The following is a 22,980-nucleotide window of genomic DNA, read 5'->3' on the forward strand; positions in this document are numbered from 1 at the left end:
TCTGATCCCCAGGAAGACAGGGCCAGGCCCGGCACCCGTGGTCAAGCCCAGATGCGGCACACTGTTCTCTTCCTGTTGGAATGCTATGTGTAAGACTGTGTGCCCTACACCTGTCGTTCTCAGTGTACTTGTTTCATAGGACTCTATGAAACGTAACTTGGCACAATAGCAAAATGACGCTAGCAACTTTTGGTTTTGAATTGCTACAAAATAGAACTACCACAGGACATAAAACTCACCAGAAATCAAGTACTCTTAGAACAGAAAATCCACCTGACTAAACCACTGACTTTGCTGGTTTTTGCTGACCTTCCTTCATTTTTAACATTCATTGCCAATCTATTTTTGTTTCATGGATTCTGGAAAGAGGTAATTTTTCTCACAAAGACACTACCATGAATGTTTGCAGAGCAATGACTATTTGATGGCTTTGCTACGAGTCTACTGATACGCAATCTTGCTGTTTAAATACTCCACAAAGTCAAAAATACCACAATCCAAACTAGCTTGAAATTAACAAATTTGAATGTTAATTTCAAATTATTGTTTTTTAAAAAATGGTCTTGGCAAAGTTACCAAATACAGAACAATACAATACACCTATATTGGTATAAAAGAGGCTCAAAAGGCCAGATTTTCTCTCCCCCGTTGTAAAGACTGCAAGGAGTGCTTTATTCAAATAGCAGCCAGTATATAAAAATGGATACCACCTTTAACCTAAAGTGTTTCCAAGTTATTTCCCAAAGCTCTCTGCCTTTTTATACTGCAGCATTTCCAGAAAGGATCAAGAACTGCTGTGAAAGTCCAAAGAAACAACCAAAACCAAAAACTAAACCAAGACTATCTTCTGCATTACCACCACCTCCCCAGTACACCCTCTCTCACCTGCCTTTTCCAGTGAGTTAGTATAGACATCTTTGCATAAAAATTTTTAGGCACCAGGAAAGAAAGGTACAGAAAAAATTCTATTAACAATGACATGAAATTTGGGGAAAAAAGATTTTAAATTAAAATACTGTATCATTACAACAAAGAATAAAATTTCCCTTGCTTTGCCCTTGTGAAACCAAGAAAAATTGAACTGTTTTCTGCCCCCAAAAAAAGAGATTTGCTGGAAATAAAGAGTGCTCAGTACTTGCAACTGAAGTTAATTAATACTCATATTAGATCAGTACACATCATGGAAGTAAGTTCATTTGCTAGAGCAAGGGAAAATACTCCATTTAAGGACAAAGTTATTCAGGATGAAAGGAAGGTGTGTCTTCAGTGAGAGAACTGCCTTCTGTCAGATGATTTCTTGCTAATGTTTTTGAAGATTTTGGACTTCTCAATTTTCTTGGCTTTCTGGTAGCCGAATCCACCACCTCCTCCTCTCTTTTTCCGTTTGTCGTCGTTGCTGTTCACATTCAGATCAACAAAAGGAGGCACCTTGAAACCGAAAGACAGAGCAACCTGAGGCAAATTTAAGTTATTGACGTTATAGATTTGTTTCAGAGAATGGGAATCATATGCTCGAATGTATGACTTATATGCTTCCTGGGCTGACTTATGAAGGAAGTAGTTCTTTTCAATCAATTTCTCAAGCTGAGACTGGATGTCAGAAATTTTGGACCAAGAAAACTCAAACTCACTTAATGGAACCTTGGACTGCTTCAAGTAACGAAGGAAACCCAATTCCTCTGGGCGCAAAATGAGCAAGGCATGTCCTCTTCCATTTAGGCCTCTGGCTGTTCTACCCACACGATGAATATATTCCTTAGGGTCATCTGGAGGGTCATACTGAACAATCCAGTCAACTTCAGGAATATCCAGCCCTCGAGCTGCCACATCTGTACACTACAGTGTCCCCGAATCTGCATTGCAAAACAGGAAGAAGGTGGTTGTCCGCTTATTTTGCTTCTGCTTTCCATGAATGGCCAAGACAGGCAAATCGATGTAGTTCAGCAACTCGTAGTGGTATTTCACAGACTTACAGGATGAAAAGAATACCATCATTTTCTTCTTTCGGTTCTTCTTAAGGAACGTAAAGAGCAGAAGGAATCTCTTTTCAGAGGGACAAACAACATATCCCTGCTCAAGCCCATCCACTGTTGCATTAGTTTTATCATCATCGACACCAACATACAATGGCTCCTTTTTCAAAGAAATTCTTGCCAGGTCTTCAACTTTTCGAGTTTGTGTGGCAGAAAAGAGCATGGTCTGTCTGCGTACTGGCAGAAGTTTAATAATTTGCTTTAATTCCTCTTCAAACCCAACATCCAAGATACGATCAGCCTCATCAATAACAAGACACTGTAGGTTTTTATACATAAACCCTGGGGTATTCTGCATATGGTCCAGGAGTCGACCCGGCGTGGCCACGGTGATGTTGATCCCATTAACAAGTTTCTGTGCTGCAGCAGATCTGTTACTGCCCCCCATTATCAACCCATATGTGTGGACGTGGTGGGTCATTAGCTCCTTAAGCACACCAAATGTCTGCATGGCCAGCTCCCTAGTAGGTGAGAGAATAAGGACTCCTGTTCCATTCCTGGGCATGAATTTTAACTTAACAATGAGTTCAATAGCAGGGATGAGAAATGCCAGGGTTTTGCCACTGCCTGTCTTCGCAGCTGCTAGAAGATCTCTGCCTTCCAGAAGTGGTCTGACACTTTTATGTTGAATTTCAGTCATGTTCATAAAGCCCATTTCTTTTATCGCCCTTAGAGTGTTTTCATTGACGAGGTTAGTTAGGGATGCAAATGAAGTATCCTCAAAAGCTCCTGTCAGTCCCAGGGGCAACGTGGGCACTTCATTGTCATTGTCATCCTCACCTGGCTGCTTCACGTTATTTTCTGTTTCTTCAGGAGCTCCAGCACCTTCTTCTTTAGACTCCGCTTTATCTTCGGTTTTTGCTTTTTTTGCATCAGGCCCAGCATTTTCTACAATTTTTCTCTTCTTCTTCTTCTTCTTTTTCTTTTTTGATTCTGAATTGGGTGACTGTGTTGCTGCTTCACCATTGGTTAATACAGTAGACTTCTTTGGGGATTTTTTAACTTTAATGTTTTTTACTGTTTCATTAGCCATGTCTCCATTTTGGGCTTCTGACAAGCCCACATTCATAGACTGTTTTAGGGACTTTTTAACTTGTTCAGCTTCCACAATTTCTTCAGACACATCTCCATTTTGGGTCTCTGATAGGCTCACATCTGAGGCCCCCTGTAGTTTTAGGTTTTGCTGCCGCAACTTTAGGTTCCGTTTGCCAATCTTTCTGCGCAGAAGTTTCATCGGTAGGTGAGACATGATGTCGCCGGGGGGCCTTCACCGCAGCGGTGCAGCAGGATTCCGGCACATTCGGGGCTCCCACCCTATTTTTAACACCTTGCAATGTTGACATTCATTTGTTCTACCTCATGTAAAAACATATTTGTACCTTTTATTACAATTGTTGAGCATCCTAGGTTTCCCTGAATTACACAGTCCCAGTCTTTATCGTTCGTCTTTTGTTCTGGTGTCCCACATGATCCCAGCCTTCCTCTTTCAACCATATTCACAATCATCTTTGTTCAGTGTACTTACATTGCTGTGCTACTGTCTCCCAAAATTGTTTTCCAAACCTCTCATTCCTGTCTTTTCCTTCCTGTCTGCAGTGCTTCCTTTAGTGTTTCCTGTAGAACAGGTTTCTTGTTCACAAACTCGGTCATTGTTTGTCAGAGAATATTTTAAACTTTCCCTCATATCTGAAGGATAGTTTTGCCGGATATAGGATTCTTGGTTGGTGGTTTTTCTCTTTCAGTATCTTAAATATATCACCCCACTTCCTTCTTGCCTCCATGGTTTTGAGAAATCCACACATAGTCTTATCAAGCTTCCTTTGTATGTGATAGATCGTTTCTCTCTTGCTGCTTTCAGGATTCTCTCTTTATCTTTGATGTTTGATAATCTGATTATTAAGTATCTTGGCGTAGGCCTATTCAGATCTATTCTGTTTGGGGTAAGCTGCGCTTCTTGGATCTGTAATTTTATGTCTTTCCTAAGAGATGGGAAATTTTCATTGATTATTTCCTCTATTATTGCTTCTGTCCCTTTTTCCTTCTCTTTTCCTTCTGGGACACCAATGACACGTAAATTCTTCCTTTTTGTTTTGTCTTCAAGTTCCCGGAGATGATGCTCGTATTTTTCTGTTCTTTTCTCTATCTGTTCTTTTGTGTGTAGGCTTTCAGGTGCCTTGTTCTCCAGTTCCTGAGTGTTTTCTTCTGCCTCTTGAGATCTGCTGTTGTATGTTTCCAGTATGTCTTTCATCTCTTGTGTTGTGCCTTTCATTTCCATAGATTCCGCCAGTTGGTTTTTTGAACTTTCAATTTCTACCTTATGTATGTCCTGTGTTTTCATTATACGGTTCATCTCTTTTGCCATATCTTCCCTAAACTTTTTGAATGCAGTTATTATCAGTTGTTTCAATTCCTGCGTCACAGTTGAAGTGCAAGTTTGTTCCCCTGACTGGGCCATAACCTCATTTTCCTTGGTGTAGGTTGTAGTTTTCTGTTGTCTAGGCATGGTTTCCTTGGTTACCCCAATCAGGCCTCCCCAGACCAGAATGGGCTGAGGTCCCAGAAGGAAGAAAATTCAGTATCTGGTTTCCCTGAGGGTGTGTCTTAGAAAATTGGTACACCCTCTGATGCGTCCGGTCACTGTGCGTTTCTGCCCAGCAGTTGGCGCCTGTTAACCTGTAATTCTTGACTGGTGTAAGTTCCGAATGAAAGGCAGGTAGTAGAGCTGGGCCCCACCCCTTTCCTCTTAGAGAAGATAGGTGCCCTAGGAGGAGGTCATTAGCATTTCAATTGTCTCTCTCTGCCTGTGCTATACCCTTGTCTGGGTCACAGAACTGGGAACTGAAAATGTCTGAGGCTTTCTCCACTGAGTTGAAAAAGGAACAGAGCTAGTCCAAGGCGACCCTCCAGCTCTCCAAGGTCAGTCATCACCCAAAGCCTCTGTCTACTTGCTGGGGATTCGTACCTCGTAGCGAGCAGTTCCCACTCGCTAATTAAAACCCCAGTTGGATCTCAGCTGAGCCATATTCGCTTGCTGGGAGAAAGCTTCTCTCTGGCACCACGAGGCTTTGTAGCTCGGGCTGTGGGGGAGGAGTCTCACGATATGGATCTGCAGTTTTTACTTACAGATTTTATGCTGTGATCTCAGGCATTCCTCCCAATTCAGGTTGGTGTATGATGAGTGGACAGTCATGCTTTTCTCCCTGCAGTTATTCCGGATTATTTACTAGTTGTTTCTGTTTTTTTTTTTGTTGTTCCAGGGGGATTACTTAGCTTCCACTCCTCTCTATGCCGCCATCTTAGATCCTCACCCCAATCTAGTTTTGAACATTTTCCTTACACCAGAAAGAATAATAATAAAAAATAAAAGTAAAAAAGAACACCTAAATCATTCCCCCCGTACCATCCTATTTCTAATTTTTCTACTCATCCATCCATACACTGGGAAGGGAGTGCGATCCACAAGGTTTTCACAGTCACACTGTCACCCCTTGTAAGCTACATTGTTATACAATCGTCTTCAGGAGTCAAGGCTACTGGGTTGGAGTCTGATAGTTTCGGGTATTTACTTCTAGCTACTCCAATACATTAAAACCTAAAAAGCATTATCTATATAGTTTGTAAGAATGTCCACCAGAGTGACCTCTCTACTCCATTTGAAATCTCTCAGACAGTGAAGCTTATTTCATTTCCTTTCACATCCCCCTTTTGGTCAAGAAGATGTTCTCAATCCCACAATGCCGTGTCCAGGCTCATCCCCAGGAGTCATATCCTGCATTGCCAGGGAGATTTACACCCCTGGGAGTCAGGTCTCACGTAGGGGGGAGGGCAGTGAGTTCACCTGCCAAGTTGACTTAGCTAGAGAGAGAGAGGGCCACACCTGAGCAACAAAGAGGCACTCCGGGGGAGACTCTTAGGCACAATTATAAGCAGGTTTAGCCTCTCCTTTACAGTAACGAGCTTTATAAGGGCAAGCCCCAAGATAGAGGGCTCAGCACACCAAACCTTCAGTCCTCGATGTTTGTGAGAACATCATCCAGGTGAGGAAGTCCAACGCTTTCACATTTTTCCCCAGCTCCTCATATATATTTTATTCTCTGCCCAAATAAAATTATCTTTTAAAAACTATCTCTAGAGAGAGGAGAGACTGGTGGGCACTTTTGTGACTTAGACACTTCAAAACACACAAACTCTCTCTCTCAAATGAAGTTACATTTAGACAAATGCAATGGGATATACATAATTCATATTTGTAAAAAACAAAGGGGAAAATAAAATCCCAAAGGGAAGAGAATGTTTTGTCCAGGGATGCTAAATATCAAATTAAATAAGGTGGTTATCCCAAGGGTAGGAAGAAGGGGTAGGATGGAGAGTAGGGAGGGTTTCCGTTTCATTTGCAATATTGTGGTTCTTCAAAACCTTTGAAATGAATATGGCAAAATGTTAAGAGATGGACAGAGCTGGTGGTTGGACCACAGAGATTTACTGTGCTTTAATCTATACTTTGCAGTGTGTCAGAGATATTTCATTTAAAAAAAGATCAAAGGACAGCGACTCTAGGAAGTTGGTTGGGGTGTAGAGTCAATTTGTCACAGGGTGGGCGTGGGGGCGGGGCCAAACAGGTGTCTGGGATCTGATGGAGGAGGGTGGGCAGTCCCCAGGATCCTGAAGCTGGCAGGGAGCATGAAAGGTGGTGCCAAGGAGTGAGATCCAGGTACTATCAGAGTTGGGGGCTGGGCTCAGAGTAGCCCAGATGTTCACGGAAGTGAAAGCGCAGGAGAGTGTGGTAAGGGTGTGTGTGCAGAGGGTGTGTGCCCTTGGGCCCCGCAGACGTGGCAGTTTTGGGTAGGGGCCGAGCTAGGCAGCCAGCTCTCCTTTCCCTGCTATCTGCCAGTCCTGAGGGAGCCCTCGCTGGTCCCGGACCATGCACCAGGTAGACTCCATGCTCACCCCTTTCTGCCAGGCTGACCTGATCCCTGAAGGGGCCCCAAGCCTTTCATCAGCCTGGGCTTCCCTTTTCTCTCTGTGTTTCTGGAGCTGCTTCCCCACCCCCGCACCCTGAGAGCTCTGTGGCTTGGGTGTGGGGGTGGGGAGAAGGCATTTGGGCTTTCCACATTTCAAGGGACACGTGATGCAGGTGGGACGGGGTGAACAGTGTGACTGAGGGTCGAAAACGGATGGGTTTGTCCTGGACAGCCTCTCCTGGGCTCCAGTTGCCTACCCAGGGGAAGATCCAGGCTGGTGGCTTAGGGGTTGGGGCTCCACCCCATAGGGTCTGCTCCCAGGATAGTCCAAGGGGGAAAGGAGAAGGCTAGGGAGGAAAATTTCTTGAGCCAGCTCTGGAATTTACAGTTTGGAGGGTTTGCCACCTTCACTGCAGTATCCCCCACCCCTACCACCCAACACTCAGTAGGGTGGAGACAGACAGGGGCAGGTATCATGGCCCCCAGCCTTTGACAGAAGAAACCTGGGACTCTGACAGAGGTAGAAGCTAGCCCAGGGTCTCCTCGATACATCCTGGGCACAGCCAGGGATCCACACTGGGCACCCCTCCCTCCCGTGCCCCCTGAACCTGATCCTGAGACCTGGGCAGGGGATACTGGTCTGAAGTGTCCCCCCTGCCTCTCCCCAAGCTTCTGGAGTTCACGTTCTCTCTTCTCCCCTTGCTCCAGGGTACACTTCCTTTCCTGTGCCTCTGCTTCGTCCTGTGCGTTGGGAGTAGAGGGGACTTAGGGTGCAGGACAGTGCTCCCCTTGTCCAGGCCTGTAAGAAGCAGCTGCCCACTGCCCACTGCCCTGGATGTGGGACAACAGCCCATAGTGTGCTAGGATTCCTGACACGGGACACAGGATCTATTTAGGAATTTTTCTGGGGACCTGGGAAGAGGGTACGGAGTGAGGGGACTTGGAAAACCCAACCCTATATGAAGCTATAATGAAACCTCTCTTTGTCCCTTTCTGCATGACTTTGCCTCCTCACCTCCTCATCTCTGCTTCCTTTTTTCTCTGTCTCTCCATATCTCTATTTCTGTCTCTGTCTTTATCTTTTTTTCCCTTTGTGTTTATCTCTCTTTGTATGTCCATCTCTGACTGTCTTTTTCTTTGAGTCTCTCTGTTGCTGTCTATTTCTGTTTCTTTCTATCTCTCTCTGTTCTTCTCTTGCACGTTCTCCATGTCTTGACTCTGTCTCTTTCTCCGTCTTTGTTTCTGTTCCTCTCTGTCTCTGTCTCAGTTCCCTTTGGGTTTCTATTTCTCTCTATTTTGGTTTTTTTCTGTGTATAAGTGCTTATGTCACCTTCTTTCTCTGTCATTTCCTTCCCAGGCTGGCTACTACCCCTGGCCTTCTCCAGCTGTGAATAGCTCAGGGGGGCAGGAGCCCCAGAAGCAACTGTCAGAGGCACTAGGTGGGGCCTGGGGACCCCCTCGAGGGGACGGGCTGCCCCAGCTAGCTGTCATCGTCGCTGTCTTTGTCCTGCTGGCAGTCGGTATTGTGGTGGCAGTCCACTTTGGGCCAAGCCTGCACCAGGGCCGTGCTGCTCTCCCCACAGAGCCACCAGCCCCAAAGCTGGAGGGCGGCATCTACCTCACCCACTGGCGTGTTCTGGGCCCCCAGGATAGTCAGGAAGAAGCCCAGCAGGGACCGACTAACCCTGGCCCCTGCCCTGTACCAGCTGGGCCCAGGTCCAGCATCGAAGAAGTCACAATTCTGTAGGAGGAAGACTTTGGAAAGTTGGCCTGACCTGGTTCAGAACTAGAAACTAGACAGAGAATTTGGACAGAAGCAAACTGGAACCTGGGCATCAAGGCTTCAGGGAGGCACCCATGGACTTCACTGGACTTACCCTCTCAGCAGAATATTTATAGAGAAAGCCCTTGTGTGGACAGAAGAAATAAAAGAAACCTGACAGCCCTGCCGAGAAACATGCTGTTGCAAGTGTCCCCAGTGTTTGAGGTCACCTTTACAAAGATATTCCCTCCTCTTCTGATACCGACAGACCCCTGAACCTCCTTCTCTCAGCCCCTGTTCCCTTCTCACACCCCTGTTCTCCTCTCCTTTGGTGTCAAAGTGTGTCTAGCTTGGAAGATTCTACCACCTACCCTACCCCCATACAGGGATGTCAGAAGCCTGAAGAGGCCCTGTTCCTCAGCCTGGTCCCTTGGGGGCCAGCCAGGGAGAGCCAGGGCAGAGAACCCAGGAGTTCTGCCTTCTCTGAGACTCATTGGGACTCAGGGAAGGAAGGAAAATCTGTTGCCCCTCACTGATTGGGGGGCATGTCTTTTCAAGATCCAGGCCTTGATGACATCCTCCAATGCCCTTGCAAGCCCCGAGTACTTTTTATAGCTCCCCAAGTTAGCTTTGAATAGTCCCCCTGGCTCTGTCTTGTCTCCTTCCTGGGGGTTCATGTGGGGGGAGTGTGTAGAGCTCTTATCGTATCCCCTCTCCACTTTTCTGTGTGCATGGGCCTGTTGGAACCAGCCTAGAATTTATCATGGAACATTTCCCAGATCTAGAACATTCCAACCAGAGAGAAAACAGGAAAGGAAAAGGAGTTCTATGGGGCTTGTTTGGGGAAGGAAGAAGTGGAAAGGGGAATGGGGATGGTCAGCAGGGAAGCTGGGACGATGCAGCAGGTCAAGAAGGCAAAGCTGAGCTTCCCGGTAGTTCTCTGGCATGGCACTCCGTTCCCCGGCACCTCTGAATCCCACTCACCTCCAAGCAGGAGTACACAGGCAGACATTTGTGGAGGGACTTCTGAGTGCTCCATCCTGGAAATTCCTGAGGCATCAGTCAGGCAACAAGGCAAACCCTTGTGAGATCCCAGCATAGTCCAAAAGGCCAGAAAATAACATAAGATGGGGAGAAGGAGAGTTGGGGATGTGGTGTGAGCAGAGGACAGGCTTGACCCTTTGGGGATCGGAGAGAGGTAGCAGCAGCTGGTCCTCCTTGTGGGTACGTGGCTTACTTGTGGATCTACGCGCATTATCCCATTCACTCCTCACAGCAACTTTGGGAGGAGGGGCCATTGTTTTCCCCATTTGGGAAACTGAGGTTTAACAAGACACCTAGATGGACACAGGTACTAATGGTAGAGTCAGGATTTAAAACCTGGAGCCATCAGACTCCACAGCCAGAGCACCAGGCCGGGGGATTGGATGGGTGGGGAAGGTCATGTTTGGGAAGCATCTGATTTGGGCCTGGTTTCTAGGTGCAAGGGTGACTGGGGGATGCCGGAGCATCCTCAGGCCTTGGGGGCAGGACACCTGGGGAGCGGAGGGGACTTTCCCCTCTTTACTCCCTTGCTTCTGCCATCAGCCTTGGGGGCAGTCTGGAAAATGTGTGTGTGGGAGGGGAGAGGTGCATTTCTCCACATGATGCTATACTCAGAAATGTTACTGAGCATGAGTGAGAAAAGCAAAGGTGGGAGGGAGGGAATAAGCACAGCCTGGGTGGAACAGGTGGTACCAGTGGAACCAGTAGAAATGGGCTGCCTTCCCTCTCAGATGGGGGCTATTTTGCCGCCACAGTGTCATCTCAGTGGCTCTGTTCTAACGTTGATGGCATACGATATGGTACAGTGGTTGACTATGTTGTCCCAGGTCCCTTGTGAGATGTCCCATCTCCTCACACAAACCCCTCTTTCCCTTATCCCTTTGCTGGCTCTCTCATCCAGGGACATTTCTGCAGTGGCCCCTGCTCCTCGAGCAGCCTCTCTCCCAGGATGCAGCTGTGCACCCCTCATGACATCTGCTGTGCTGTCAGGCATAGCCCTGGGTCCCTTGCTGCACCCCCCTCCAAGCCCCCCACTGGAGACAAGGACACTGAAAGAGCAGGTGCGGTGGGAGGTGCTACCCAAATCTATGCCCTCATCCAGTGGGTGGCCCTCCGCCCTGTTGTAGGAGGAGGAGGGGGCAAGTGTATTTGGACATTGGGGTAATAAATGCCAATACCTTGTTTTAGTCAGAGTCCAAGCAGGAAAACAATGGCACCCTCAGATTGGGAAATCTGGGCAGCAGTTTTAAAAAGGGACTATTTAGAAAGGGCAGGGCATAGGGAAACCATGAGTGAGAGTGATTTCTCCAGGATGAGCATCATATCAGTGGGGAGCCGATACCACCACCAGGCCTGAAGGGGCAAGTGGAGGAAGAAGTTACTAGAAACTGGAGACAGACAGGGTTAGGGGAGGGGTGCCTGGGAGACGCAGAGAGCCCATGGCAACCTTGATAATGCAGGAGAGGGAACCAAGGGAATAAATACCCCGACTTCACCCTCCTCCCTCCCTCTGTTCTGCTGGTGCTCCCCACCCACCCACCATGAGCAGAAGCCAGAGGACAAAGGAACCTGTTGAGGTCATCCAGACAGGTCATCCCAGGGCAGAGAAGGGTGGAGAGTAGATTTAGAGGGGCAAATGAAAGACACCTGGCACAACCCTTAAGTTTACCTGGCATTTACGATTTATAAAAAATTCCCAGACACTCATAGCCCTCACAACAACCCTGTGAGGTAGGTCAGACAACGATTAAATCCCATTTCATGGATGACTATACTGAGGCTCAGAGAAGTAAACCGACTTGCCTAAGGTCATAGGACTCATCTTTAGATGTCAAGTCTAGGGACCTTATCACCCACACACTCACAGTGGGAGGAGATAGCTCTGCTGAGGACAGTGCCTGATCCAGAGACTTGAGGATCACTGGGGGTTCAGGCAAGGTGACCCTGAACCTCAGAAGATATCTGTGCGGAGTGGGAGAGGCTGTTCCATGCTACTGATGAGGAGCTCAGGCTCTTGGGACAGCACAGAAGAACTGGGCGCCATAGTGGTCCTACTGTCCATAATAACTTCCTCACGATCTTCCTGCCGCAGGTGCCGGAGAACCTCCTGAGACAGAGAGAAGCTGCTTCCCTCTGCAGGCTCTGGGAGGGAGGAGAGGAGGGCGAGGTGAGGACCTCATACATTCCCACTTGACACATCCAGAGGACTTTCTGGGCAGGTCTACCCTCCACCCCACTTCTGGCCATTGGGGCTAGAGTTTCTTGGAATCCAAGAGCTAGAAATGGTTTTAGAGATAATGGAATTCCATCCTCTTGCTTTTAGGGGAGATGCCCAGAGAGGGCAGAGGCCTGCCCAAGGTCATCTAATGAGGGAGTAGCAGAGCTGAGTCTGCAGCCAAGGCCTGTGCTCCATACACCCTGGCCTGGGGTTCTTCCCTAGATGAAGTGAGGGGCCCCTAGAGCACACCTCTTAAGGCTCTACCCAAGGCCCTCAGAAAGCAATGAGGCAGGGGGTAGGGCTGGGAATGAGGAGTTAATGGTTACTGGGTACAGAGGTGTTGTTTGGGTTGATGGAAAAGTTTTGGTAACGGATGGTGGTGATGGTAGCACAACATTGTGAACATAATTAACAGAACTGAATTGTATACTTCAAAGCGGTTAAAATTGGAAATGTTATGTTGTATATATTACCACAATAAAAATTTTAAAAAGAATAAAGCAATCGGTGTTCCAGAGTAGGGAGGTGAGACCTCTTGCAGGGGAGGAAGCAGCGAGGCTTGAATGCCCTGGCCACTTGGGCAGGCCCACGGCATGGTGCGGCCATATCTCCTTCTGATCCCCCGGGGGACCCCTGGGATCCTGGACTCCTCCTACCCTCCAGCCTACCAACCCCTCACCCTGGTAGACAATGAGGCGGCAGTTCTGAGACTCGGGGGTATCCGCCAGGATGTCCTCAAGAGTCCGGCAGAAGAGTTTGGCCTGCTCAAGCCGATCCTCCCGGCTGAAGCCAGCTCGGCCATCCTGTGACATGGTAAACAGTGTCTGCAAGGGGGTGGCATATTCCAGGACACAGGTGCCTGCCTGAAGGGGGTGAGAGGAAGACCAAACTAAGTCGAAGGCCAGGCAGACAGACCCTGGACCCCTGTGCCACGGGCTGGGGCCCCACGCCCTCAGTCTGCAGAGATGGGGTCTGAAGGTGACCACCAGTCCAGGAGAGGGTCTTTGCAGCCTGGTCTGCCTTTGCCTCTGACACCCACAGTTCCAAAAATCAGGGCCAGGTTTGTGTTCATGTAACATGCAATCACATGGATGACTCTTGAAGACATCATGCTGAATGCAATAAGCCAGACACAAAAAAGGAGAAATATTGCATGATCTCACTGATTTGAGATAATTAGTATAAGCAATTTCATAGAGTCAGAAACTAGTATACAGATTCCCAGAGGCCAGAGTGGATATAGAGAATGGGGAATTAGTGCTAAATTGATACAGAATTTCTGTTTGGGGTGACAGAAAAGTTTTGGTAATGGATAGTGGTGATGGTAGCACAACTTTGTGAATGTAATTAACAGCACTGACTTACATAGTTGAATGTTGTTAAAAGGGGAAATTTGAGGTTGTATGTTACTAGAATAAAAATTTTAAAAAAGGACTGTACAACACAGACAGTGACCCCTAATTTAAACTATGAACTCTAGCTAATAGTACAATTATAATAATATTCTTTCATCAAAGTATCACCCTGGTGCAAAGTGAAGTAATAGGGAAAACCATGTATGTGAGGGAAGCAGTATATGGGAACTCTATTTTCTGCATGATTTTTCTGTAAAGCTACAACTTCTCTAATAAAAAAAATTATATATGTTTGTAAATCAGGCCCAGGGATGAACTGAATCTACACTTCACAGATCCTTCTTCCAACATCCCAGAGCAAGGCTGTCAACTGTGCCACTGGAAACGAACGCTCAGCAGAGAGTGAGGGCTGGGTTCCTCCCACACCTGTGAAATCCTTCAGACGTGCTTATCGCCTTCATCTAAGGCAGCTTTATGGCCAACAGCATGGTATCCCTGGGTTGAAATCATCTATTTTCTGGCTGTTTCTCTGCATCTGTTTTCTCACCTGTAAGGTGGGGGGCATAACAGCCCCTACCCCATAAAGCAGTGGTGAGAAGTCAGTGAACTGGTCATATGAAGCACTTAGAATAGAGTCTGGCATACAGCAAGTGCTTAATAAATGTGACTGTGCCAGTTTGAATGTATTATGTCCCCCAGAAAAAGCCATATTCTTTGATGCAATCTTGTGGGGCAGACAGAATAGTGGGGATTAAGTTGGAACGTTTGAATTAGGTTGTTTACATGGAGATGTGCCCCACCCAACTGTAGATGATAACTGATGGGATATTTCAGTGGAGGCATGGCCCCACCCATTCGGGGTGGGCCTTGATCAGTGAAGCCATATAAATGAGCTGCCTCAAGGAGAGGAAATGGAGTGCAGCTGTGAGTGACGTTTTGAAGAGGAGCAAGCTTGCTAGAGAGTAACGTCTGGGAGAAAGCCATTTTGAAACCAGAACTTTGGAGCAGACACCAGCCACCACGTGCCTTCCCAGCTAACAGAGGTTTTCCGGACGCCATTGGCCATCCTCCAGTGAAGGTACCCGATTACTGATGTGTTACCTTGGACACTTTATGGCCTTAAGACTGTAACTGTGTAGCCAAATAAACCCCCTTTTATAAAAGCCAATCCATCTCTGGTGTTTTGCATTCCGCAGCATTAGCAAACTAGGACAGTGACTTATCATCATTCATAGCTGAACCTTGCCAGCCCTGGGACCAATTTGAATTTTCATCCACGATTGGCTGTGACCTAGGGTCCTGACCCTTCCCCAGGGGCTCCCACCCTGCCACACGCTTACCTGCTGCCCGTGCTCCAGAAGCTCATAGACGCTGTTGGTATAGACCCGGCGCTTAATACCAGCACGATCTGCACTCAGCTGGGGCAGCTCATGCAGGAAGTGAATGTTGGGGTCGGCCACACTCAGGTCATCAGGCACCCCACAGTCCAACGGGAAGAGGATGTACAGCCGCTGGCTCCCTGCACCCTGCAGTGTGTTGTTGTGGAGCTTATTGTAAGTTTGGATCCTTGCCTGGAGCCCTGGGGTGGGATGGTCCAAGAAAAAGGGAAGGTCATTTCCACGAACCCTGTATCCCACCTGAGACAAGACAGAAACCCAGGTGATCAGCCCCCACAACATGCAGGTGCAAGGGAACCAAGGGTCTGGTCCAGTCTCATTGTACAGGAGAAGCAGACTATCCACCCACCCTCGCCAGCCCCCCCTACCTACTGCCATCTCCCCTCTCCTGACCAAAGGAGCTCTTCCCTGCTCACATCTCCTTTCCCCAGATTTCTGTGTCAGCTCCACTTCTTCCCACCACAGCCTTCAGGGCTCTGAGAGGCAGACAGAGCCCTGGGAGGTGACATTCCCAGGTGCACAGGCCTTTAGTTCCAGATCCACTTTCTAGTGGAGGCCCAGTGGTCAAGGGAGGACAGCAATGGAAGATAGAAGAGCCATAGCCTGGGCCTGCAAGTCAGAGTTGGTCAAGGCGCCAGGCTCTGGACACACCTGGGTTCAAATCCTGGCTCCTCCTTTCACTAGCTACATGACTTTGGACAAGTTATTTCATCTCTTGGAACCTCAATTTTCTTATCTCTAAAATGGGGGTGATGACCATCCCTTCCTCACAGGGTGTGAATTAAAAGAGAGAATGCACATGCAGGCCACACAGCACACAGTAAATATTTATTAAAGGAATTAGTGGATACACACCAGCCTGTGTGCTATCCATGCCAAACAGGTAATGATTATGCTGAAAGACATCCAGCTAGCACACCAGATACATGGAAGATGTGCTTAAAAATCCACTATGATGGGAAACATTTCATTCTAAAAAAAAAATTTTTTTTTGAACTTCTTCCTGTTATTGGTAGTTTTGAACATTAGATTTTTTTCCATGGGGTCAAAAGGCACCTAAGCACATGATTGTGAATGGAAAAATAGGGGACAAATCAGGTACTGGCAGTTTTTCCATTTTCATTTGTGTGTGCATTTTTAATATAAATGCAGGGACATAAAGCATTAATGTAAGTAAAAATGTTTCAGTGAACAAGTTTTAACAGTCCAACTTTATCACAATTATAAATAAACCTTTAACATTTTTCTGGATAATGCCAGCATTTGGATTTTTTTTTAAACAACTAAATTTCTTATTGATTGCAACTAAATGGTGTTTGTAGCATTTTTATCATATAGTAGATTCCATCCATTCACTATACTTTTCTGAGTTGTCCTACATGAAACTACATGATTTAATGTTGTATGTCTTCTGTGCTGTTCCTGTAACTTTGCTATTAAAATATATTAAATGACAAAAACAAAAAACAAAAAAAAACAAACAAAAAAAAAACATGGGTGACGTTAGGCCAGTCACTTAATGGGTCTGAGCCCCTTATTCCTTACTGAAAACCAGGCATAGTAATGATTTCCTTCATGCTCACAGGGAGGCTCTAGGAGTCAAATGATTTGGTAGACATGAAAATGCTTTGAAAAGTATAGTGAGTTCTGGAAACATAAGAGACTGTGTGTCTTACTGTCTGTCTGGTAGGTCTGGAAATGAAGGAGAAAGGGAAAGGACCACCTGGCAGGATCAGCCGCAGGTACCCGATGTAATACGACCACGCCAGCCCATGGGCCACATTGAAGTTCCTTTTCTCACAGACAGCAGAGACCTCAGCGGGGGTCAGGGCCTGTGGACAGCAGGATGAGGCTGGGTCCCTCACAAAGGACACCCTGAGCCCTCTTCCTCCAAGAAGGCTTCTCAGTCTGCTGCCAACATGGTCCCTTTTCTGCCATCGTTGAACTTGCTGTTCCAGGACAGTATAGGCTCCACACCAAAGACTCCAACCCTAAAACTACTCCCAGAGCTTGCCTGGCTTTACTTCTGGCACTGAGCTCAGAGCAGATCATACAAACCACAGCCTCCCCTTGGCCGGATCCCCCCACCCCCACCTCCCTCCATGTCATACCTGGAAGCCCAAGATGATGGTCAGTGCCTGCGAGAGGCCCAAGAGGGCAAGCGTCCAAACGAGGGGCAGATCAGCCGAGTTTGGGAGAGAGCAGTAGAAATAGCATGACAGCAGCAGCAGGGCCACTCGGCGGATGGGGCATCCCAGGCAGGCCTGCATAGCCCTCCAGTAGCTGCCCTGGTACCTGCAGGTGACAGCCAAGCCCAGGACCCAGCCCAGCTCAGCCAGAGGGGCTAGGGAGTGGCGGGGCTAGAGGTCAAGGGCATGACAATGTGGGGTGCCCACTCGCCACGGGCACTGCAGGGAGTCACCTGGAGTGGATGTGGTACAGTTCCTCGGCCAGACTGCAGATCCCCTTTAACAGTAGTCCCAGCTGCAGGGAGGCTAGGTGGAGCACCAGCCACCGGAGAGTATGGTCTGGTGGCTCCCCCAGCCCCCAAAGGGCCACCAGACAGGTACACAGCAGGACCAAGGCTGCCTTCTGGGCCCTGTGACCCCTGGACCGTGGGATGGATGGATGCAGGCTGGAGTGGGGCATCTGTGGGCACCAAGAGACCCATGGTTGTGCTCCCCTCATCTCCTCCCCTTCAGGGACCAAGGCCCTGGGTGGGCACCTCCTCCAGCTCGTCCCTTCCCTGGTGCCTGACCACACCCAGAGATTGGTCTTGGAGACACCTTTTAGGGTACAGGTTGGGCCTACACCATCCCAGAGCTCCTGTTGGGAGAGTATGGAGAAAGCAGAGCAGGTGGAGAGGTGCACACCCGTGTGTATCCACAACCCACCAACTCCACCCACCCCCATCCCCGCCCCAGGGAGACCACAGGTGTGGTAAAGAAGAAAGGCAGCAACTGCACAGACTCACACCTGAGTGTCCTGTGCAGCCCCCACCTACCCAGGGACCTTTGAAGACCTGGGCTTCCCTCCCCTGGAATCCACCCCAGAGGGACCTTAGTCAGCAAAGCAGAAAACCAGAGTACAGAGATTGGGGGCAGGGCAGCCAAGGGGTGTCCCACTCACCTCTGGATCCCTGTGAGCTCTGGTGCTACCTCCACCTTCCCCACCACAAGTTGCTCCTGGAAGATGACAGGGAGGGAAGGCCTGGCTCAATGCTCCTAGCAGCCAAGGGCAGCTTCTCTGGACACAGCCTGAAAATGAAACACTCAAATAAATTAAAGCTTTCTCCAGAGTGCTGCAGCCCTGGCATCTTACCAGACCGCAGCTTTGGGTGTGCAGGGGAGGAGGGTATTTCCTGTCCCCCAGGAGGAAGGAAGGGCCCTAGCCCCAGGCCCTGCTGAGTTGTGTCTGAGCCTTGGGGTAGGGAGAAAAGCTTGAGAAGGTCCTCATTCCATTCCCCTTTGCTACCCCCAAACTGAGAGTGTTTAGAAACTCACAGTCACCTTCACCCACAGGCATGAACACCACGCTCCCCTCAAGCCCCCACAATCAAACACACTCCACCCAACACCCAAAGCAGGACCCCACGCACCCAACCAAAGGCAACACACACACTACCCAAGGCTGCCCTTCCTCCTTATTTTTATTCTGATTTCCAGAAACAGAGTTTCTTTTCCTGAAGACTGTGACATCAGAAAGGAGGCGGGGAAAAGGAACAAAGTTCCTGAAACCAGAGCCTTTCTAGTAAAGGGCTTGGTGGGAGCAGAAGCCCTGAAGAGGAGGTGACTTCGTCCCCCTTCACAGGACGTAGCCATGCCCACGACTTCTCGGAGGGAACCTGATAGTTCCGGCCACAAAGGCAGTCACGTGGCTAATAGAAGTGTTTACTGTGCTCCAGACACCATGCCAAGTATTTACATATATCATTTCATTTAATCTGTCCCATCAGCCTGTCAGGCAGGTATATTATCTCGTTCTACAGACAGGTGATCTGCGGTTCAGTGGGGTGAAGGAACTTGCCCAAGGTCCCATGGGTAGTAAGTGAGGAAGTGGGGACTTGAAGCCAGGTGGTTTGCTCCAAAGTCCACCTTGCTCTGTGCCTTGATTTCATAGGAAGGAGCGAAAGGTGCCAGAACCAAATTTCATGCCTAAGGTTTCTGGGGCAGTGTGGGGTGTGTGTCTCTGGCCACTCCCTGGCAAGCTGAGAAGCTAATTGGAAGGCAGGAACAGACCACAGGAGTGGGGCTGAGCTGGCAACCACAGGGCAGCAGCAGTTCATTTCTGCCCAGGTCAGAAGATCCTTCCTTGGATTCTTTCCCACATCATTACCAGATTCAGGAAGACACACAACACTCCAAGATGCCACTGGCCTCCCGGAAGAACCCAGCCTTCCTGGAAATTCTCTTTTGGGAAAATCATGTCCTAAGAATGGAGGGAATTCCCTACACTTTCTCTCCCCTACTGCTGGTTCACACAAAGGCACTCCCTGAGGTGGGCAAGAACTCAGCTACTATAAATATAGAGAATCTCAAAGTTGTCCAAGAAAGGGCCTGAGTGGAACCCTTCCAGAATGGGCAGCTGCCCACCTGCCCCCAAGGGCCCAGCGATGCCTAGCAGCCCTGGGCCTCCGCAAACCTGCCTGGCTGCCCAGCACCGACTGCCCTGGGTTCCACCACTGCTGTCAGCTCAGCTGCCCCACACTAGCCATCTTTCCCCCCAAAACTGTTCATTCTCCTCATTGCCAGCATGCAGCAGAAGCTTTAAAAATCACACATTACTTTGACCTAGCAATCCACCTAGGAATCCTTCAAAAAGAAATAATCAGACTATGTCACAAAGATACCCATTTTCAGTTGCTTGTGGCAGTGCTGTTTACACTAGAGAAAAGCTAAAATATTATTTAAATGCCTAACAATAAGGGACTGGCTAACTAAACTGCGGTTCATCTTATGATGAAATGTTGGGCAGCCATGAAAAATGATGATGTAACTTTATATTTATTGACTCTTAAACACACTTATTCTATATTTCTGACTGAAAAAAGCAGAGTAGTAAACAGTATAATTGCATTTTTAAAAAATACATACATTGACATGATTATATGCATGAATAAAGGTCTGGAAGGCTATATGACAAAAAGCTAACAATGATAACCCTGCACAGTGGGGATATGGGTGATTTTTATTATATTTTCCTTCTTTGCTCATTAACTTTTCTAGGGTTTTTTCCCTACATTGAACATTATTATTTTTTTAATGTTTCTAGTATGCCATAAAGAAAAAAAATCTCAGCACTGCCTCAGCTTGGGACCTCCTTCTGCTCTCCTCTGTCCTCTCCCTTCTACCCTATCTGCTGCTGCTCTGGGCTCATTTCCCTGAGCTTGAACTTGCTCGAATGGATGCCTTTCAGGCACAGGAGGCGCTGGTCAGGTCATTCAGGAAGAGCAACCTGTGACCCGGCCGGGAGGAGCAGGGATTGATGTGGGCCAGGGAGGAGGGGAGACCATCTGGAGCCTGGCAAGTAGGGGCCAGTTCATGGTCCAGCCTCCACTGGAGAGAAGGGACCTGTGGGGTGGGAGAGGCAGAAAAAGCTGCTGAGGAAGCAGAGTCCCTACTCCCAGGGCTTCAAATGCCAGGCCAAGGAGTTTCCACAGACCTTTCATCCATGCCCTGCCCCACACATGCACTGACTTCCTGCTGTGTGTCAGGGCCTGTTCTCGGCATGGGATACGACTGCTGGTGAACATGACAGGCCATGCCCTGCTGTCATGGCACCTACAAGGGCAAGGGAAATGGGCATGATATAACTACAAGTAAGTAATTAGCTATGGGTGTGTGAGGGTTAGGAGAAATGCTGCCTTGAGGAGAACCTGGAATACCCAAGTCCAGATTTCCCTGAAAGAATGCCATTTAAACTGAGTTTGGAAGGAATATGGGAGGAGAGGCTGAGGGGTACAGAATATCCTGAAAAGAGCAGCACATGCAAAGGTACTGGAGTGGGAAGGACTTGGCCCATGGAAAAACAGAGAGATAGCTGGTGTGGTTGGAGCAGGTAAGAATGTTAGGGGTCTGTGGTGTAAGAAGGGCCTGAAGAGTAGCTTGGAGACATGTGAGATGTGGCTGGGGCCTCAGGGCCTGGGAGCTGTGTGACAGCTGTATGTAGGGGATTGTTCTCAACACTCAGACCAGCAGAATCCACAGGCTGGAAACTTAGAAATCTTCCAGACTGACCATCTGGTCAACCAAGGAGGAAACTGATGGCTACAGAGAGAAGTTAGGCCCAGGATCCAGCCTGCCCTGTTTACAGACTGCTTCCCTCAGGCTAATGTCGCTGATTGCCAACACTCTTTGCTCCACAGCTTGCTCTTGGGTCATCCTCCTTGTTTCCTGTTAGCTGCTTTTCCCCTTTAGGAATCCTGGAAGTACAGATGGGGCCAGCTCTCCCTTCTGTTTCCAGTCCAGTTACAGCTCCCTTGAGTCTCCCCTGAAACTTCTGTTGTCAGTGTTCCTGAAAACACCCCACTCCCTGCAATACCCTTCTCCTCTCACAGCTTTAGGCAATCACTAGCCTATTTTCTGTCTCTACAGTTTTGCCTATTCTGGACATTTCCTAAAAATGAAATCATATAATCATGCCACATGCAGTCCTTTATATCTGGCTTCTTTCACTCACCATCAGGTTTTTTTTTTTTTTTAATTATTCATTTTATTGAGATATATTCACATACCACGCAGTCATACAAAACAAATCGTACATTTGATTGTTCACAGTACCATTACGTAGTTGTACATTCATTACCAAAATCAATCCCCGACACCCTCATTACCACACACACAAAAATAACCAGAATAATAATTAAAGTGAAAAGGAGCAACTAAAGTAAAAAAGAACACTGGGCGCCCTTGTCTGTCTGTTTGTTTGTTTCCTTCCCCCACCTTTCCACTCATCCATCCACAAACTAGACAAACGGGAGTGTGATCCCTATGACCCCCCCCAATCCCACTGTCCCCCCTCATAAGCCACATTTTTATACAATTGTCTTCAAGATTCATGGGTTCTGGGTTGTAGTTTGATAGTTTCAGGTATCCACCGCCAGCTACCCCAATTCATTAGAACCTAAAAAGAGTTGTCTATATTGTGCATAAGAGTGCCCACCAGAGTGACCTCTCAGCTCCTTTTGGAATCTCTCTGCCAACCACCAGGTTTTAAATGTTCATCCATATTGTTGCATGTATCAGTACTTCATTCCTTTATATAGCCAAATAATATTCCATTGTATGGCTGTGTCACATTTTGTTTATCCATTCATTAGTTGATGGACATTTGGGATGTTCTCACTTTTTGGCTATTATGAATAATGCTGCTATGAACACTCATGTACAAGTTTTTGTGTGGCCATAATTTTCATTTCTCTTGGGTAGAGATTGCCTAGGGGTGGAATTGCCGGATCATATGGTAACTCTATTTTTAACATTTTGAGGAACTGCCAACTGTTTTCTAAAGCGGCTGTGCCATTTTACATTCCCATCAGAAATGTATAAGCGTTCCAATTACTCTACACCTTAGTCATTACTTGTTATTATGTCTTTTTTATTGTACCCATCCTCGTGTTTGTCAAGTGGTACCTCATTATGGTTTTGATTTGCATTTCCTTAACAGTTAATGATAGTAAGCATCTTTTCATGTGTTTTGGCCATTTGCTTATCTTCTTTGGAGAAATGTCTAGTCAGCTCCTTTGTCCGTTTTTAATTGGGCTGTTATTTGTCTTTTTACCATTGAAATAATCATTTATTATAATTACTGTAATAGTTCCTTAAATAGTCTAGATACAAGTCACCTATCCGATACATGATTTCAATTATTCTCCTATTCTGTGAGTCATCTTTTCACTTTCTTTATGGAGTCCTTTGAAACATGAAAGTTTTAAACTTTGATGAAGTTCAATTTATCTATTTTTTCTTTTGTCACTTGTCCTTTTGGTGTCATTTCTAATAAATGATTACCTAATTAAGGTCACAAAGATTAATGCCTGTTATCTTCTAAGAGTTTCATAGTTTTGGCTCTTACATTTAAGTCTACGATCCATTTCGAGTTAATTTTTGTGTATGGTGTAAGGTAGGCCTCCAACTTCATTCTTTTGCATGTGGCTATCCATATTGTCTCAGCACCTTTGTTGAAAAGACTGTTCTTTCCCCCATTGAATA

At 47.4% G+C, this 22,980-nt stretch overlaps 2 protein-coding genes and 1 pseudogene across 3 annotated transcripts; 1 reads left to right on the plus strand and 2 right to left on the minus strand.

Annotated features, from left to right (window-relative positions):
- Positions 1 to 1,098: 1,098 nt before the first annotated feature.
- LOC119508198 lies at positions 1,099 to 3,282 on the minus strand (annotated as a pseudogene).
- A 3,572-nt stretch (positions 3,283 to 6,854) lies between these two features.
- On the plus strand, positions 6,855 to 8,946 carry SMIM33 (small integral membrane protein 33). Its single transcript, XM_037801988.1, has 2 exons — positions 6,855 to 6,963; positions 8,352 to 8,946. The coding sequence occupies exons 1-2, from the start codon at positions 6,955 to 6,957 to the stop codon at positions 8,739 to 8,741; spliced, it is 399 nt and encodes a 132-aa protein (XP_037657916.1). The 5' UTR covers positions 6,855 to 6,954; the 3' UTR covers positions 8,742 to 8,946.
- Positions 8,947 to 11,459: 2,513 nt separating this feature from the next.
- On the minus strand, positions 11,460 to 18,407 carry STING1 (stimulator of interferon response cGAMP interactor 1). 2 transcript variants are annotated; one of them, XM_037801986.1, is made up of 8 exons: positions 18,369 to 18,407; positions 17,900 to 18,027; positions 17,193 to 17,419; positions 16,882 to 17,065; positions 16,494 to 16,602; positions 14,714 to 14,952; positions 12,698 to 12,881; positions 11,460 to 11,942 (listed from the first exon to the last, which is right to left on the minus strand). In XM_037801986.1, the coding sequence occupies exons 3-8, from the start codon at positions 17,417 to 17,419 to the stop codon at positions 11,752 to 11,754; spliced, it is 1,134 nt and encodes a 377-aa protein (XP_037657914.1). In that variant the 5' UTR covers positions 17,900 to 18,027; positions 18,369 to 18,407; the 3' UTR covers positions 11,460 to 11,751. The 2 variants fall into 2 exon arrangements, with proteins under 2 accessions (XP_037657914.1, XP_037657915.1); XM_037801987.1 differs by lacking the exon at positions 18,369 to 18,407 and having other exon boundaries at positions 12,698 to 12,821; positions 17,900 to 18,120.
- Positions 18,408 to 22,980: the final 4,573 nt, after the last annotated feature.

Source organism: Choloepus didactylus, chromosome 13 (assembly GCF_015220235.1).
Source record: "Choloepus didactylus isolate mChoDid1 chromosome 13, mChoDid1.pri, whole genome shotgun sequence".
NCBI lineage: Eukaryota > Metazoa > Chordata > Mammalia > Pilosa > Megalonychidae > Choloepus > Choloepus didactylus.